Genomic DNA, 15,410 nt, shown 5'->3' on the forward strand with positions numbered 1-15,410 from the left:
CTTAACTTATTCTGTGGCCGTCCAGGCCAAATTGGAATTGTTGAGGGGTATGTAATCATATTGAAATGAATGCACTTCAGCATGTGCAACTGCTAAGCAAAGTATTTTAATTTAATTAATTGTCCAGATGTAAGCATAAGGCTTGATTCAACTAATGGGTTCTGCTAGCACAATGGGACTTTCCCCCTTTATTCCTCCACACCCACCCCAAGTGGTTCAGGGGGTCAAGAGAACTCCCAGAACAGGGTGGGAGTGGGGAGGCAGGATCATTCCACCAGGCAAGCAGAAATGCTTTTGCTGATAGAACAATCTTCTTAGTGCTATGTTGATTCCTACCATAGAATTTGAGAATATGATCTAAATAAGGTTTTCCTCTTGGATTTGTTTACACAGTAAATAAAGCAGAATATGATATGTGTAAAAATAACTTATAAGTATATGAAACTGACAAAAGTGTACAAAAAGAACACTGGTTGAGAAAAATTGGGTGACTTGCTACAGAGGTTATGTGACTGAAACATCAAATAGAACAAAATAGAAGGCATTGTGGTAGTTTGGTGATGTGCTTTTTATGTTAATTCTATGAAACAGGTTTATGTATGGGTCCATGTTACAATAAGCTTTTCCTTCCAAAGATGTGCTTTCTTTGTTATAAATGACATTTGAAGTAGTTCTAAGTTGGAGTACACTAATTAACGTAAAACAATGTCACGCCTCTGCCAAGCTCAGAGAAGGTCACTGGTCCAGAGCAGTTGGGGGTCCAGTTATGGTGCACACCGACTGAAATTTAGAACAGGCAGACAGTCATCTAGAGGGTCAGGGACTTATGATCTTGTTGAATGTGGGTTGGTGGTCAGATTCCAGAGCAGCCAATGAGAAGGAAAGGTGAGAGAAGCCTATTCAGTTTCCCACATCAACAAGTTGTTCAGACTGATCAGTCAGGCTTTTATAAGACCTGATGGGTCCAGATTGGCCTGTGAAGTCAACTACCAATACTGAAGGCTGAAGACCCACTGATGTGAGTCTTCCTGGTTTGCTGAGGAATGAGAGCATGGAGGATGCAGGAGGTAAGGTGCTAGATACTGGCTGCTGTATGTGTTCATTTAAGATAAGATACACTTACAAGCCTTACAAGCAACCTTATTGAGCATGTGTAAATATTCATATGATTAACTTGTTCAAAGATTTCATTGTTTGGTGGAGAATTGTAATGTATCACCTTTCATTTGCAAAACTATGTTTTTAATGTTATTCCTGTTGTTAGAATGTATTTATTAAGTCAAGTATTCTCCTTTCTCTCTAGTAATATGGCCGATGGTTATACCAGACTTCTTCATTCTATTCAGAAAGTCATTCATCAGCAAGGATTTGATGGCTCCACTCCCCAGGTATTAAGCAACTTCATCTACAAGCATGCAAATACAATTTTCATACTGTTTGAAAGGGTGATCCAGCAGTGAACATGTGGTTTCCAAGCTATGATGAAGTAAACAGCAACTATTTTTTAAAGTTTTTACTGGTAGACCACATGCTTTGTATTCAGAAGGGTCAGTCTCTTACTCTTCTAGTTAAAGAATCAGATACTTGGAGCTGAGCAGCAGCAGACTTGGAAACTATGGTGCCCTGTGTGAGGCCAAATTTGGTGCTGCCTCCACCCGGCTTTGGGAAGGAGATGTGAGGGCTCTGACAGGGTCCTAGAGCCCTCCCATCTCCTCCCCAAAGCTGGGAAAGCACTAAGCTTTGGGAAGGAGGTGGGTGGACTCTATGACCCTGTCAAAGCCACAGGCCTCTGTCCCTAAGCCCTGCGCCTCACCAGGCTTTGAGTCGGCGCCCAGTGCATACCACTCGCATAGCCCTAAATCTGCCCATGTGCTGAGAGTGGCCTCTGCTTGAGAGTCATTGCCAGCCACAGTTGACAGTATTGGTTAGATAGGCTGATTCTGTGTAAGGCAGCTTCCTACCATCAGGCTTTTTCTGTTTTTGACAAATGTGAGTAGCTTTGGCAAATGCAGTAATAATCCATTAATAAATGCATTTTCTATACAACTACCAAATATTAATGAAATATTACACCACTGGTGGTAAGTTACATGTGATTACTGTAGCATAAGGTCTGTTTTTAAAGAATTTTTTTGTCTTATTGTTAAAAAACAAAATCTGAGTCTTACACCATGCCTTTGCCACGGTCTCTCATGTACACTGCTCCATATGGGAGATATTTTCTGCTGCAAGGATCCCTCCCGTGCATGAAAATCTGCATTCATGGGAGGGCTGGGAACTCTCTATATCATCCACTAAATATTATAGACCAAAACAAAACTTCTGATCCAGAGGCCAAGATCAGAGGCATGTGCAAATGCATAAAGTGCTAATGCAGTCATGGGAAGGTGTGGTAGGGAACTAGCTTTTACTTCCTGCTGCAAAAGCCCCTCATACTAGATTGAATGCTGCTTGAAAGGCCCTCTGAATTTCTGTACATCCTGCACAGCTTATCTTCAGGCATCTTTTTATGTAGTCTTAATTTTCAAAAGAAAACAGATTGTTGTTTTATATATGCATTCTTCTACATAGAATATATCAATTACCAGAATATAAGGTTTAGGATATTATTTAATTTATGATTGTTTAATATCCACCACTACCTACAAAATGTATTAAAGTTTATTCTAGCAAGTACCATAAAGTTATCTGCAGAGTTAATTCTGTTATTTTATTCTGTCCAAAATCAAAGCACTAATGCACTACACTTGGGAGTTTATTCTCTGGTTAACTTGTCTCTTTAAATATGGATTCTATTTAATGCTTCTGCATTCTAGCGTAATTTTTATTAATGTTTATCAAGCAGAATTCTCCTGGTTGTTTTAGTTTTCAGTCTGCACTGAGCATAATGTGCAAGTATGTTTTCCCTTTAGTAGTTAGCAGTGTCCTTCTGGAGAAGTAAATTGGTCCCTGACAGGCACCTCTGCTTTGGTTACCATAGCAACAGGCATGTCATAACAGTTCCCCTAGTACAGTTTGTTGAGCTGCTCCTCCAACATGATGACAGGTCCTTTGGAAGAAGGAAATTGTAGAATATCGGAAGCAACAGCACCAAAGTGACATGAAAACCCTGGGAGCAGACAGCAAATAACCTGCTACTGGAAAAGAGTTTAATAATAAAAAATGTGTAGACACTGGGTGAGGGATAAAAATAGCACTAAGGTATGTCCCCAATGCTTTTTTAATAACCCAGAACTCACAAGTGGATAAAGCCATTTCTAAGACATGAAGAATTGTTTTCTTCTTTTTTAAAAAAACAACAACACCACAGCAAGAGGAGCCAAACACTTCGTTTCTAGTAACAATTCTGTTTCATTAATTAAAACATTTAAATCCCGCCTTTTTTAAGTTGTGCTCAAGAGGGCTAACAACAATAAATGAAAATTATATTAAGAATTGTAACAGTAGAACACTAAAAGCAGCAGAAAAACATTAAAACATCAGAAGTGGTGTTTGTGTGTATAAAAAAGACAGACGAATATTAAAAATTCCATGCGAAGGTGGCCCCTCATGGCCCAAAAGCTTTCCTGAAAAGGAGATTTTTAACCACCAAGTTGAAGGCCATTGAAGAGAGGGCAAGACAAGGCTCTTCAAGAGCCTGGTTGCAACCATTGAAAAGGATCTCTTTCTGGATTCAACTAAGCATCTGTCTAGGATGCTGAGTTGCTGCAGGCTCTTAATCTGTTCGAAGAGCTCTTCGAACATTCATCTTTAGTGGATAACCTCATTTTTCAGTATTATGAGAAGAGAAGATTCTCTCTATCCACTTTCTTCACACCATGCTTAATTTTATATGCCTATATCAATCATGTCCTTACCACACCCCCATTTGCCTTTCTATAGAAACTAAAAAGCCCAAAATGTAACCTTTCCTCATAGGGGAGTTGACCCAGCTAAACAATCATATTGGTTGCAGGTAATGAGAGGCTTTATGCACCAGAGTCAGTGCCTTAATTTGGGTTCAGTAGCAAACAGGCAGCCAGTACAAAACGTTAAGGATTGGTGATAAATGATCCACTTTGCAGTGCCAATTAGTAACCAGGCTGCTGCATTCTGCACCAGCTTCCAGATGTTCTTCATGGCAGTCCCATGTAGAGTGCATTGAACTAGTCTTAATGACAGCTTACCAAAGCATGTGCAGCTTGTAGCTAGGCCCTTCCAATCCAGGAAGCACTGGGCTTAGACACTCCTTTTCACTGAAGCTACCTGAACTTGAAGTGACAGTGGCTCTAAGAGCACCTCCTCCCTCCCCCTAAGCAGTGACCCTTCTCTTTCTGAGGGTGTGCAGATTTATCCCAAACAATCTAACTTCTGAAACCCTGAATCATGGAATTGCTCAGCCACAGTACTTCTGTCTTACTGGGATTCAGACTCAGATTTTTGGCCCTCTTCTATTCTGTTACTCCTTCCAGACACTGCCCCAACACTTGTACACCCTCTCCTGATTCAGATGGTAGAGCTGTGTATTATGCCCATACTGATTACATTGTGCTCCAGATCCCTGGATGGCAGCTCCATAGAGTTGTTGTTTTTTAAAAAAATCCAGACCGGATGAAATCCTACAGAATCCTGCCCCCCAAATGCCAAAGGCTGAGCATAAGTTTCCAATTCTACTTTCCTTTCTGTCAATAAGAGTGAAACCACCATATTCTAATGCTCTTAACCCATAAAACCATTCCAGGAAGACGTTGCAGTCAGTGCTTTCAAAATCTGCAGAGAAATTAAGGAGAACCAACAACGTAATCCATCAGGGTGACCAAGGTTGTTTCAATGCTTAATCAATGCTGGAAACCAGCTTGAAATGAGTCTACATAACCACATTCATCCAGACAAGCTTGAAGCTGAGCACCACCTCAATCAAGTGATGGTCTCACTCAATACACCTTGCTCATTCTGTTCCCTAGACTGAAAAACCCTCTCAAAAGAAATGAGAGACTTTAACAATCATACAGAAGCTTTCTGAGGCATCCTCAGATTTTAGCACAGGGGGAGTTGTGGGACAGCTTAGGGGGAAAGCCTGTGAGTGGCAGTGCATTTTGCTCTTGGATTTCCCTATAAACCCACCTATTCCTTTCTCTCATTTCCACCTCATCCCCCTGCTCCCTGATCCCAACAAGGATATTCTAGAGTTCATTTCTTTCCTTTCAGTATTTCAAATGTTACTGAATATGTTACCTTTTTTATATTTGACAGAAGAAGCAAAGAAACATTTTGAGGATTGGAATTCAGAGCATTGGTTCAGTACTATGGGGTGATGACATTTGTATTACTGAAAATCCACAAAATATTCATAGTCTCACAAAATTTATGTATGCTCTCCGTGGTCTCCTTAGAACATCTTTGTCTGCCTGCATTATTACTATTCCAGCTCATCTGATCCAGGTAGGCTTATTCTAAGTGCAACTTAATTTTGGTGGATACATAAAGAAAAGCACAGTCAAGTTATTTTAAATTATTTAGAAGACTTCTATGCTGCTTTTTTTTTTTTTACAATCACTTAAATGGATACTTAATGATCAGAATATGCCAAAGTGGTGCTATTGAATTGCTAAAGTCCACCTTATATTAGCTGTATTTTTTCAGTAGCAAATATAGTGTTAAATTATTATCATTATTTTATTTAATATAACTCAATTTAACTATGTAATTTAAAGTTGTTCTAGGCCATCATAGTCTTATGAGAAAGTGTGGTAAATGGGGAAATGGGGTGTTAAGGAGCTAGTCATTATTGAAGGGAAAGTTACACTTAACAAACTATTGCAAGCTCATTCCCATGTGTATGGCCAGAGGTTAGAATAGAAAAGGAGAATGTGCAAGTTAAATTAAATTAAAACAGTACAGCATGATGACATATGTTCAAGGATCCTGAAGATGCTGGGTGAATCTCACATTGATTAGATATTAGTTTGAAGAATTAATAGAGCACTGGAATGGTCACAAAAGATGAAGGGAGAGCAAATATAGTGCCCTCATTTGCATGTAACACGAAGCCAAAACATGACTTTGTGAGAACAAGCAAACATGCTTTTCCACCTCCCCACTAATTCCTGCTATACTGCACTGAACTAAGCAGTGGTTTTGCTTAGCATGTCATTGGAATATGGGCTCATGATACAGTGGTACCTCGGGTTACAGACGCTTCAGGTTAGAGTCGCTTCAGGTTACAGACTCTGCTAACCCAGAAATAGTACCTCGGGTTAATAACTTTTCCTCAGGATGAGAACAGGAATCGCGTGGCGGCAGCAGAAGGCCCCATTAGCTAAAGTGGTACCTCAGGTTAAGAACAGTTTCAGGTTAATAATGGACCTCCGGAACGAATTAAGTTCTTAACCCGAGATACCACTGTATGGCTGTTCTCCAGACAAACCACAAGCTGTAAACCATAGGACAATCCTTGGTTCAGCTTATGATGTTTCTGGAGAGAGCTAAACCACAAGCCCATGTTCATATGACACACTAAGCCAAACCACTGTTTAGCTCAGTGCAGCAATAAAACAATTGAGGAGGAGCAAAGAGTGCTTACATGTAAGCTTGTCCATACTAAACCATGATTTAGCATAGTATTATGTGTGAAGCACAGTAGACAAGGAAATACAAATTTTATGCTTGATTTCTGAATTTGGGAACTATTGGAGCAAATACTAACAGTATATTAGCACTTTTAATTTCTGAAATAGTGATAAGCAGCCTATATGGTTTAATAAAGAAAAATATTTCAAGGCCAGTCTAATACTTTATTTGATAAAATTAGTTACATAGAGATAAGGGAAACAACCTTGGATATTTTAGGTTTAAAGTTAAAGAGGGCTTTGACCTAGTTGCATTTAAACTGTGCAGGGCATTACAGATGGAGAGAAGGAATTTAATCCTGAGGTATCCATTCACATAACATGTTTCTGACTGTTTCCTAACTGATCTTGCTAGTGGATTTTTAATAGCCCTAGACAGAATATTTTTATTTATTTTTGAAGTGTATATCACACCAGTATGACTTCAGAGCCCTTGAGCGCTTTTTGTATTGCATTGCCCCAAAATCAGAACAATTAGTTCTGTTGCAGATTTGGTCTCCTTGTAATGGATAGTTAAGAGATACGTAGCATACATTGTAACAGCCATTCTACCTAAAACAAATACATTTTGGGTTGGCTAAGGATGAATATTCAAGTTTTGTACTTATAGGACTTGATTCAGTTGAGAACAGGAGCAGCATGTGTACATAGGAATCCCATAAGGAACTAATTCAGCCTTGTTTTCCTTCTCCCCTGCTAATAATGAGCACATAAAAGTGGTCTGGAAGGCAGCACTGCAAGGAATTGGAGGTCCATGCATGACTCCTCCATTCCTGTTGAATCCCTATTTCTGCATCATTCAAGTTACTCCTGAAGTGAGCATAAGTAATTTACATGTTGTAAGGGGCAAGATGTAGAGATTGGATGTGCACAGAAAACTCCCTTCCCTGCAGTGGCCCCTTGGCTCTGCTTGTGGTGCACCTGAGTCCTTGAGCTGGCAGAGGATGGGAAAAACGAGGCTCTATAGACTATGTTCCCACATTCAATTAGTTGAAGCCCACGGTTTTCAGTTGCAAATTTTAATATTGGTACAGTGGTACCTCGTGTTACATATGCTTCAGGTTACAGACTCTGCTAACCCAGAAATAGTGCTTCACGTTAAGAACTTTGCTTCAGGATGAGAACAGAAATCGTGCTCCAGCGGCGCAGCGGCAGAGGGAGGCCCCATTAGCTAAAGTGGTGCTTCAGGTTAAGAACAGTTTCAGGTTAAGTACGGACCTCCGGAATGAATTAAGTACTTAACCTGAGGTAACACTGTATTAACAAATATGAAAACTACACACATTCATAATCTAAGTAATAGAACTTTAATATTGGTATGGACAAATATTAAAGAGTTCATGCATTATTAACTTAAGTAAAATAACTTTATAATAGCAAAAAATGCTGCATTTCCAATTGCTAGCAGCTGATTTATTCTCCTACTTAAATATTTGGTTTCCCCTCCACGTACACACACACTTTCCCCAGCATTTTGCAGATTTAACATTAAAACCCTATGTGTCACCTTTGACTAGACTTAGTGAAGAAATATGTTGTATTAATTTGATGCATTTGCCACAGTAGTAACATTAAATGTAGCTAGCAATGGTTAAACCTCAAGCATCCTCTTTCCATTAAGCAGTAACTTAACAGAATTCTTAAACTGTAGAGCAAACTGTCATCAGGAGGAGCAAAGCGGCTGAGGTTTTCCTATATCCCACATTACTCAGTTCCCAGAGCCCTGCTGTGTAGTTGTTCCAGTCTCCAAGAAGCCTGTTAAAGAGCCCCCAAGAGCATGTGTCCAGCCCTCCATGTTAATAGTTAATTGGTGAGGATGGCAAGATGAGAGGACAGCCGAACATGTGGTCTCTCAGTCTCAAGCACTAGACAGACTTTTTAGTTCTAATAACAGCAGCTGCTCACATTCTCACTACTGAGCTTCTCACAACTCTGTTGCTGGGATTTGTGAGTGGATTAAAAAAACGTAAGGGAAAGATCTTTGTCTAAAATACAAAAGTTTTCCTTGTTTCACCTTTGCATAAAAGAGATTCATGTGCAGTTCTATATGTCTATTTATTCAATATTTCCAGTAGAATTAGCTTATTTATTTAATGTATTTATATCTTGGTTTTCAAGAGCACTCCTTACAAGGCAGCTTACAAAAAAAAATTAAAACAATAAAACGTCTCCTTTTTTTAAAGCATGTTTAAGAGTAAAACCACTCAAGGTGTATATAATGCACACAATTGTTTAGCAAATGTAACAAAAATATAGTTATTATTTATTAAATTAACACAATAACTTTTCTCCTATAGCCTTTAGATTAAATAATCATTTATATTCTGTGTAGTTTCCATGGGAGTTTATTGCATTGGGCAGGAACTGTCAGAAAAATTGGGTTGTTAAAGACTGGGGAAACTACAAAATTGGTTTCCTAAATTGCTTTATTGCGAGCTGAATCAAAACTTACCACCATAGAGGCCAATAATACAATATATTCTCCAGGAATGTGAATTGGAAGATGACCCTTTATAGTGCTTCTATTTGCTGTGATCACTGAACAGTCTAAAAGGTCTAGTCAGAGTGATAGACATCTGTAAGGTCCCTGAGCATTTTGTTGCTATTTGTGTTTGAATATCTTTATCATCTGTGTCTTGCAGTAGAATAACATCAAACTCTACAAAGGGAAGATGTATAGGCTTGGATCTAAAGATTGGATGAATGGAACTCACTTATGCCACAGCCCTCAAAAGCCTCTCCTGAGGGTTGAGAAAGCTCTTGAGAAAGACCTGGGATGTGGCCCTGGGTTCTGCAGTGGAAGGAGTAATTGGAGAAAAACAAGCAGAGTTCTGCCTGTGCAAGCTGTCTCTCCCCAGATATCTCCAATTTCCCTTCTGTATTGTCATATTCCAACTCTCTCAAAAGTAGCTTTTTAAGGAGCACAGGCAGTTGCAAGTTGGGGGCAGGAAAGCCCCATGGTGCATGAGCAGTTACAATTTGCTTTTCTGCAGGGTAGTAAATAGTGATTGGAACTATATATGCTTGGGGGAGAAACTATACTATTTAGTCCTGCAACAAACAGTACAAATTGCTAATTTGTTTAGTTTTGTTGTAGGATCCAACTAGTTAAAGTGAACCTGTTTCATAAGTGGATAGAATTATTACTCAGCATATACCAAGGGAAACTGATAAACGAAAAGTCAGTAGGAATAAGCCTTGTTATATTCCTCAAGGATTCAGTGAGGTACTGTTTAGTGTGGTGTTTTCATTATTTCATATGATATGTTTAAAAATGTAGATGGTGAATTATTTATATCTTGCTTCTTTGAATTCACTGAAGTGAGTACATGTTACATTATGTTTCTCAGTAGAAAGAAAACCAGAAACAAACCTCTTCACATCTATAGACTTTTGTGTTCATGCTGGGTATTATTGCCTCTAAAGTCTCTTTCAAATCAATTAGAATATTTTAGAACTTATGTTTTGATTATCAAATAGAGCAGGCTATGTGCTTATATATTTTTCTGTGCTGATGTTTTATTCTTTAAGCATTTTTATTCTTGGAGGTAAAGAATACCATATAGAACTAATATTTTTTATTCTCTCTATTTTTAAAAATTGAATTTATTTAAGATTTCCCAAGATTTCCCATCTTGTAGTCTCTGTACCACAACAGAAAAATGTGTTTGGTGCTCTTCTAGAGGAAAAATATAGAACTTAGTTTTCATGGTACTAAGACTAGATTTGTGCTACTTTATTTTCTAAATGTAAATAAAAGAGAACATTTTGACGACTGCACATGGAGTTATAGAAGGTCATAGAATTGTGGGATCAGGTTTGCCAGGTTGATAGTAATTATGTTGTAAACCATTTTTTGCCTAAAAAAATAATATTATCAATATTTCAACCATGTGCAAAAAAGTAACTTGTCCTGGACAAGTCACATACCCTCGACCTAATCATCTTTAGCAGGTGTAACAATGAGCATCTCCTAACCATGGTTAAGAGATTGGGTGTGTGCTGCCAGATCACAAAGTCCCTCTCCACAGCGCTTTCACAAGCAGGTTTCACCCCCTCTTCCTTAGTCGCCTGTGAGTATGATTAAGTATTACATCTGTACTGGCATGAATCATTGTTAGGCTGATGTGGTTTCTTTCTTAACACGGTTTTGAAATCAGACTTCAAAGCTGATTTCCCATCTTGGTTAAAGGGATCCCTAGTTTTCCTTGACAACAGTTAACAGTACTCAGGACCAACCGAGATTCACTCTAGAGAGGAGAGAAGCTAGAGGGTATAAAACATTTTGCCATCTCCCAGTTTCATAGCTGCAGTTACCATATTCCTCCCAACTATTACCTCTGCGCCAGTCCACAGGAAGAGTTTTATGAAACTAAAACAATGTTTATCTGAGTTCCTTAGTGGAAGCTGTAATAAATCATTAACTTATTTGTAAAATTTCACACATTTAAGAAGATAAACTATACTAAGCAACAAAAATAGCATTGGATTTTTGAGCAGAAGGAAGCTTCACACAAGGGAATTCCCTGCCCCAAATCTACTGCAGTTCCTTGTACCATCTACCCTGTAAAAACCTCTCCTCAGGGTGGGGGAAATCTTTGACAGTAGCTTAAGATGAGGCATAGGAGCTGCTGGATGAAAGAAAAATCACCCAAAATTGGGTGGATGGCACGTTCCACAAATTCTGTCACCTATGGAAGATTCCTTGTACTTCATTTTGATCCCCCTCCCCACTGTATTACTATCTGATCTTGGTAATAAGACTGAGGGTGGTGGGGGCATTTTGACAGTTCTGAAATACTTTTTAAAATTAACTTTGACATTCAGCAGTAGATTAACAGTGTAATCCTAAACGTGTCTACTCAAAAGTATTGAGTATTGAATTCAGTGGGACTTACTTTCAGAATTGCAGTCTAAATTGTCTCAAGAAGATTGCAGTCTTCTTTCCTAGGGTCTTTCAAGAAAACATATTTTTGAAGGACAGCCTTAGAGCTATATAGTCTCTTTAAAAAAATGTAGATTGAAGTATATGATTCACTGGGTACACTTCAGTTGTGTGATTCTGAGATTAGCAACAACAAAACCAAGTTACAGAACAAATGTGTTTGTCTAATCTGAAATAAATTGTAGGGTTCTATAAAATAACTTGGTCTTGTTTAACTGAGAGTCAAGATTTCAGAATGAAAACTGCAGCATTGATTGAGATTGTTAGATGTTCTCACAGTATGGTGAGTACTCATCTGTTTAGGCATATGGAGTATTTTGGCTGCTGAGCTAGATAGTTAATATAATGTCTAGCATCCAAGTATGGACACAACTGTTACAAAGGCAGAAGGCAGGGAGCTCATGCATAGAGCTTATTTAGACAGTTCTGAGAAAAGGAAAGCGTCTAGTAAGAATAATTAGGATTTGATTATCTGTATTTGGAAAATGAAAGTTTGGTAATGTTTATATTTCTTGAATATTTTGTGTTATTTATAAATAAGGTGATGCACTTTTGAAAACCACTAAGAGTGTTTGCTGCTCAAATGCAGCTTTTTCCAAATAGAACAAATAAACATGATTTTAACATTTAATGTATAGTCAAATTTCTGCAAAATACTTTTATAAAGTACAGACTATTGCCTTATTTTCTTAACACCTACCTGCTTATCTCTATCTTTTAGGTCTGTTCTATTAATTACATGATAATTATGATATAAAGGAATGTTGCATCTTTAATGATGTTTTTGTGCCCTGTGTAGTTAAGCTTTAATGCTAGGGGGAGGGAGGGAGATTAAATTAGCCTTCTAACCTCTTTCTGTTCCAGACTGATGATGGAAAATAAAAGCTCTTAGCCACAAAATGTAACACTTAGAATTAATATTTAATTACTCCAGCAAATTGTACACTGTGGCTGAAAGCTTCCAAAGAGTTGTTAGTGCCACAATTGACCTACAAGTTTAATAATAACTCACTTCTTGAAGCTAGTGCCAGTTCAGCATAGTGGAGCCACTGTAAGAAAGTCCTGAGAGATTAAAATCAGCAAACCAAATGGCAGACGAGGATTCCTGGGATGGAGCCTTCTGGAAAGCTGGGAGCTGGAGTAGCTTTTCAGCCAGGATTCAGATGAGAACAGTGGGTGAAAAAAACTGATCCCTCCTGTTCTGGGAGTTTCTGGTTGGAGTCCAAAATCCTTCGATTGATGTTTATAAAATGGTCTTACTTCAGCTTATTAACTTACATTGCAGATCAAATTTTTCCAGAGTCTTTCTGTTAGAAGCTCTTCAAAATCCATTCTCCCTACTCCTCCCCCATGAGCTGTGTTTGCATGGCATGAGATTTAGAAATGTCTGTACCACATGTACTTTAAAGTATATGTTGTGTCTCATTCATTATATTTACTTTTAATTTCTGAAACATAAACAGTACGTATCAAAGTTCACATTTTTAAAAAGGTGCTGTTTAATTGTGCAATTTTAAACAGGAAAAGCTAGCTGATAAATCCTTCAGCCTTCTCTTTTCTTAAAAATTATTTTCGTAAAATAGGGCATCATGAGTTCAGAAATGTGAAAACACACAGCAACAGACCGAAGAAGGAACACTTTGCATTATTTATTGGCTGCATCATTAATATTTAAAGAAAAACTAGTCATTAGTTAAAAATTAAAGCAGATGAGGGCCTTGCCAGCAGAGGGAGCAGTCATGTCTTCTGTCAGATTCCCATCATTTCCCCACCTATTTCATCTTTTTCCCAGCCAGTCTCCCATCTGGACCTAGCTTTGGCAGCCTGTTCCTGATGACAGGCTATAATTTTATACTCAATAAGGGATTAGTGTAAACTGATTGTAAAATTCAGTATCTTTAACCTACCATTTGATTACAAACATCAGATGGATGCTCTGCTTGATATTTGCTTGTTGGTGATTGCATATGTAGGCAAGTCGCTGTTTGGTCCTCTATGAATTACTTAATTCCCTCCTTTGAGGAAGCAGCAGAGATATATAGCTATTTCAAATGCAGCACATTTCTTATATTTAAACTGAATCAGAAAGAGGTACTTGGTTTCTAACAAGAATTCAGATTTCCCAAAGTCATTCTGCCTCTAATATTATTTCTGTCTTTGAAATGCATAAAAAATTAAAATTATAACTAGTAAAGCAGTATTTCTATTCTACCTTGACTACAGAAAAAACCTGTTCAAAATATGCTACATTTTTCAGACAACTGACACAGGTATCCAACCTTCTCTTACTCAAGTGTCTTGTCTGTAGTATAAATTAAATATCAGTGCTAAGGATGTTTTCTTGGAAGAGAGTTCTCTTGAAACCAGTAGGATTCTCATATCCATCCTTCTTTATTATATATGTAAAAAAAAATATGTTGCAGACAATGCTGGAAGCAATAACACTGATTGGATGAACTTTTGTTCATATTGGAATATAAATTTTCATAGCTAAGTAGTAGCAATCTGATTCCATTTTTGGTTAAAGTAGAACCCATTCCTTTTTGTATTGGACTGACTTTTCCCAAAAATCCCCCCATCCCTACTAAACCTAAAGGTTCCCCTTCCTTGGCCTAGTCAAATACTGAGGTGTATGCACAATATTTAAATCATATGACCTACATATAATTTAAGAAGACGGCACACATGGAATAGAGAACCCAAATTTTTGTCCTACATTTTGCTTACATGGCCTCAGGCAAATGACATGATTATTATGTGCAATTTTCTGTATCTTTAAGATGACAAAACGGCTTATTCTATCCTGTTACTGTGTTTTGTAACCCTGACTGTGTAGTATGTTGCATTTATTAGTAGTTTTACTCCAAAAGTTAGTGTGCTTGCTGTTTTTCTTAATCTATTATTGCCTCCATAGATCAAGTTGTACCTGGACCAAATTACAATTCAGAACTATTGCCCTCTTCATCAGATACATTAAGGGTTATTATGTGTTGGGGGAGGAGTGTAACCAGTGAAGTCAAAAAGAAATGAAATGCAGACGGTATGAACAGAGATAAATATATTGTTAACAGTAACTATTCACAATAAACAGTTACCGTTGATAACACAGATATCCTGGCATTGGCACATGCGGTACATTTTTTTTTAAAAAAAACTTTGTCTCAGTTCAGTCTTTATGATTTGCAATTCAGCAGTTTCATGTTGCAGTCTTTCTTTGAAATTCCTTTGTTCGAGGATGACCTTTTTAAGATCAGTTACAGAAATAAGGTCCCACTGGTTTTTGGATATTGCCATTTCTGATGCCAGTAGACTGACCTGGTTGTCCTCTGTAGAATGCAGATAGTGGCCTGCATCATGTTGGAAGCTAGGGTTGGGTGATACCAGCTTTTCAACATCACGGTGTATCGCCAGCCAAACATTGCGGTTTGGCAATATACTGCAATGTTGAAAAAACAAGCTGCATTGGCCTCTGCCCGTGAGGCCCTAGGGGAAACTGCCCCAGCTCTCACGTCAGGAACTGAGGCGGTTTCACCCAGGCACTGGGACAACACAGCTTGTTTGCGCAGCTCAGCTGGGGAGCGGGAGGATTCCTGCTCTCCAGCTGAGACAGCCCCAGTGCTCCTGCTGCTCACACAAGAGCGGGCAGAGCATCAGGGCTCCTTTAACTGCTCAAAGTGGGGAGCTCCAACCACACTCTCCTCAGCTGAGCAGTTTCAGGGAGCCCCCCCCCCTCCGGCACACCAGCTCACAGGAGCCAGCACCAGGCTGGGGGCTCATTTAACTGCTGGGCTGTGGTAAGGGCGGCTGCACACTCCTCATCCGAGCAGTTTAAAGATGCAGAGGGAGGAACAAGGTGT

At 38.6% G+C, this 15,410-nt stretch overlaps 1 protein-coding gene across 4 annotated transcripts in view; it reads left to right on the forward strand.

Moving 5' to 3' along the window:
• Positions 1-15,410, forward strand: part of ELP4 (elongator acetyltransferase complex subunit 4) — a 149,791-nt gene that overhangs the window by 46,090 nt on the left and 88,291 nt on the right. For all 4 annotated transcript variants that reach the window (XM_080983752.1, XM_080983753.1, XM_080983754.1 and 1 more), the window contains exons 6-7: positions 1,304-1,388; positions 5,233-5,421. In XM_080983752.1, coding sequence (XP_080839878.1) covers positions 1,304-1,388; positions 5,233-5,421 — 274 coding nt within the window. The remainder of the gene's footprint in view (positions 1-1,303; positions 1,389-5,232; positions 5,422-15,410) is intronic.

The sequence above is a fragment of the Podarcis pityusensis genome (assembly GCF_964106645.2).
Source record: "Podarcis pityusensis genome assembly, chromosome: 1".
Taxonomy (NCBI): Eukaryota; Metazoa; Chordata; class Lepidosauria; order Squamata; family Lacertidae; genus Podarcis; species Podarcis pityusensis.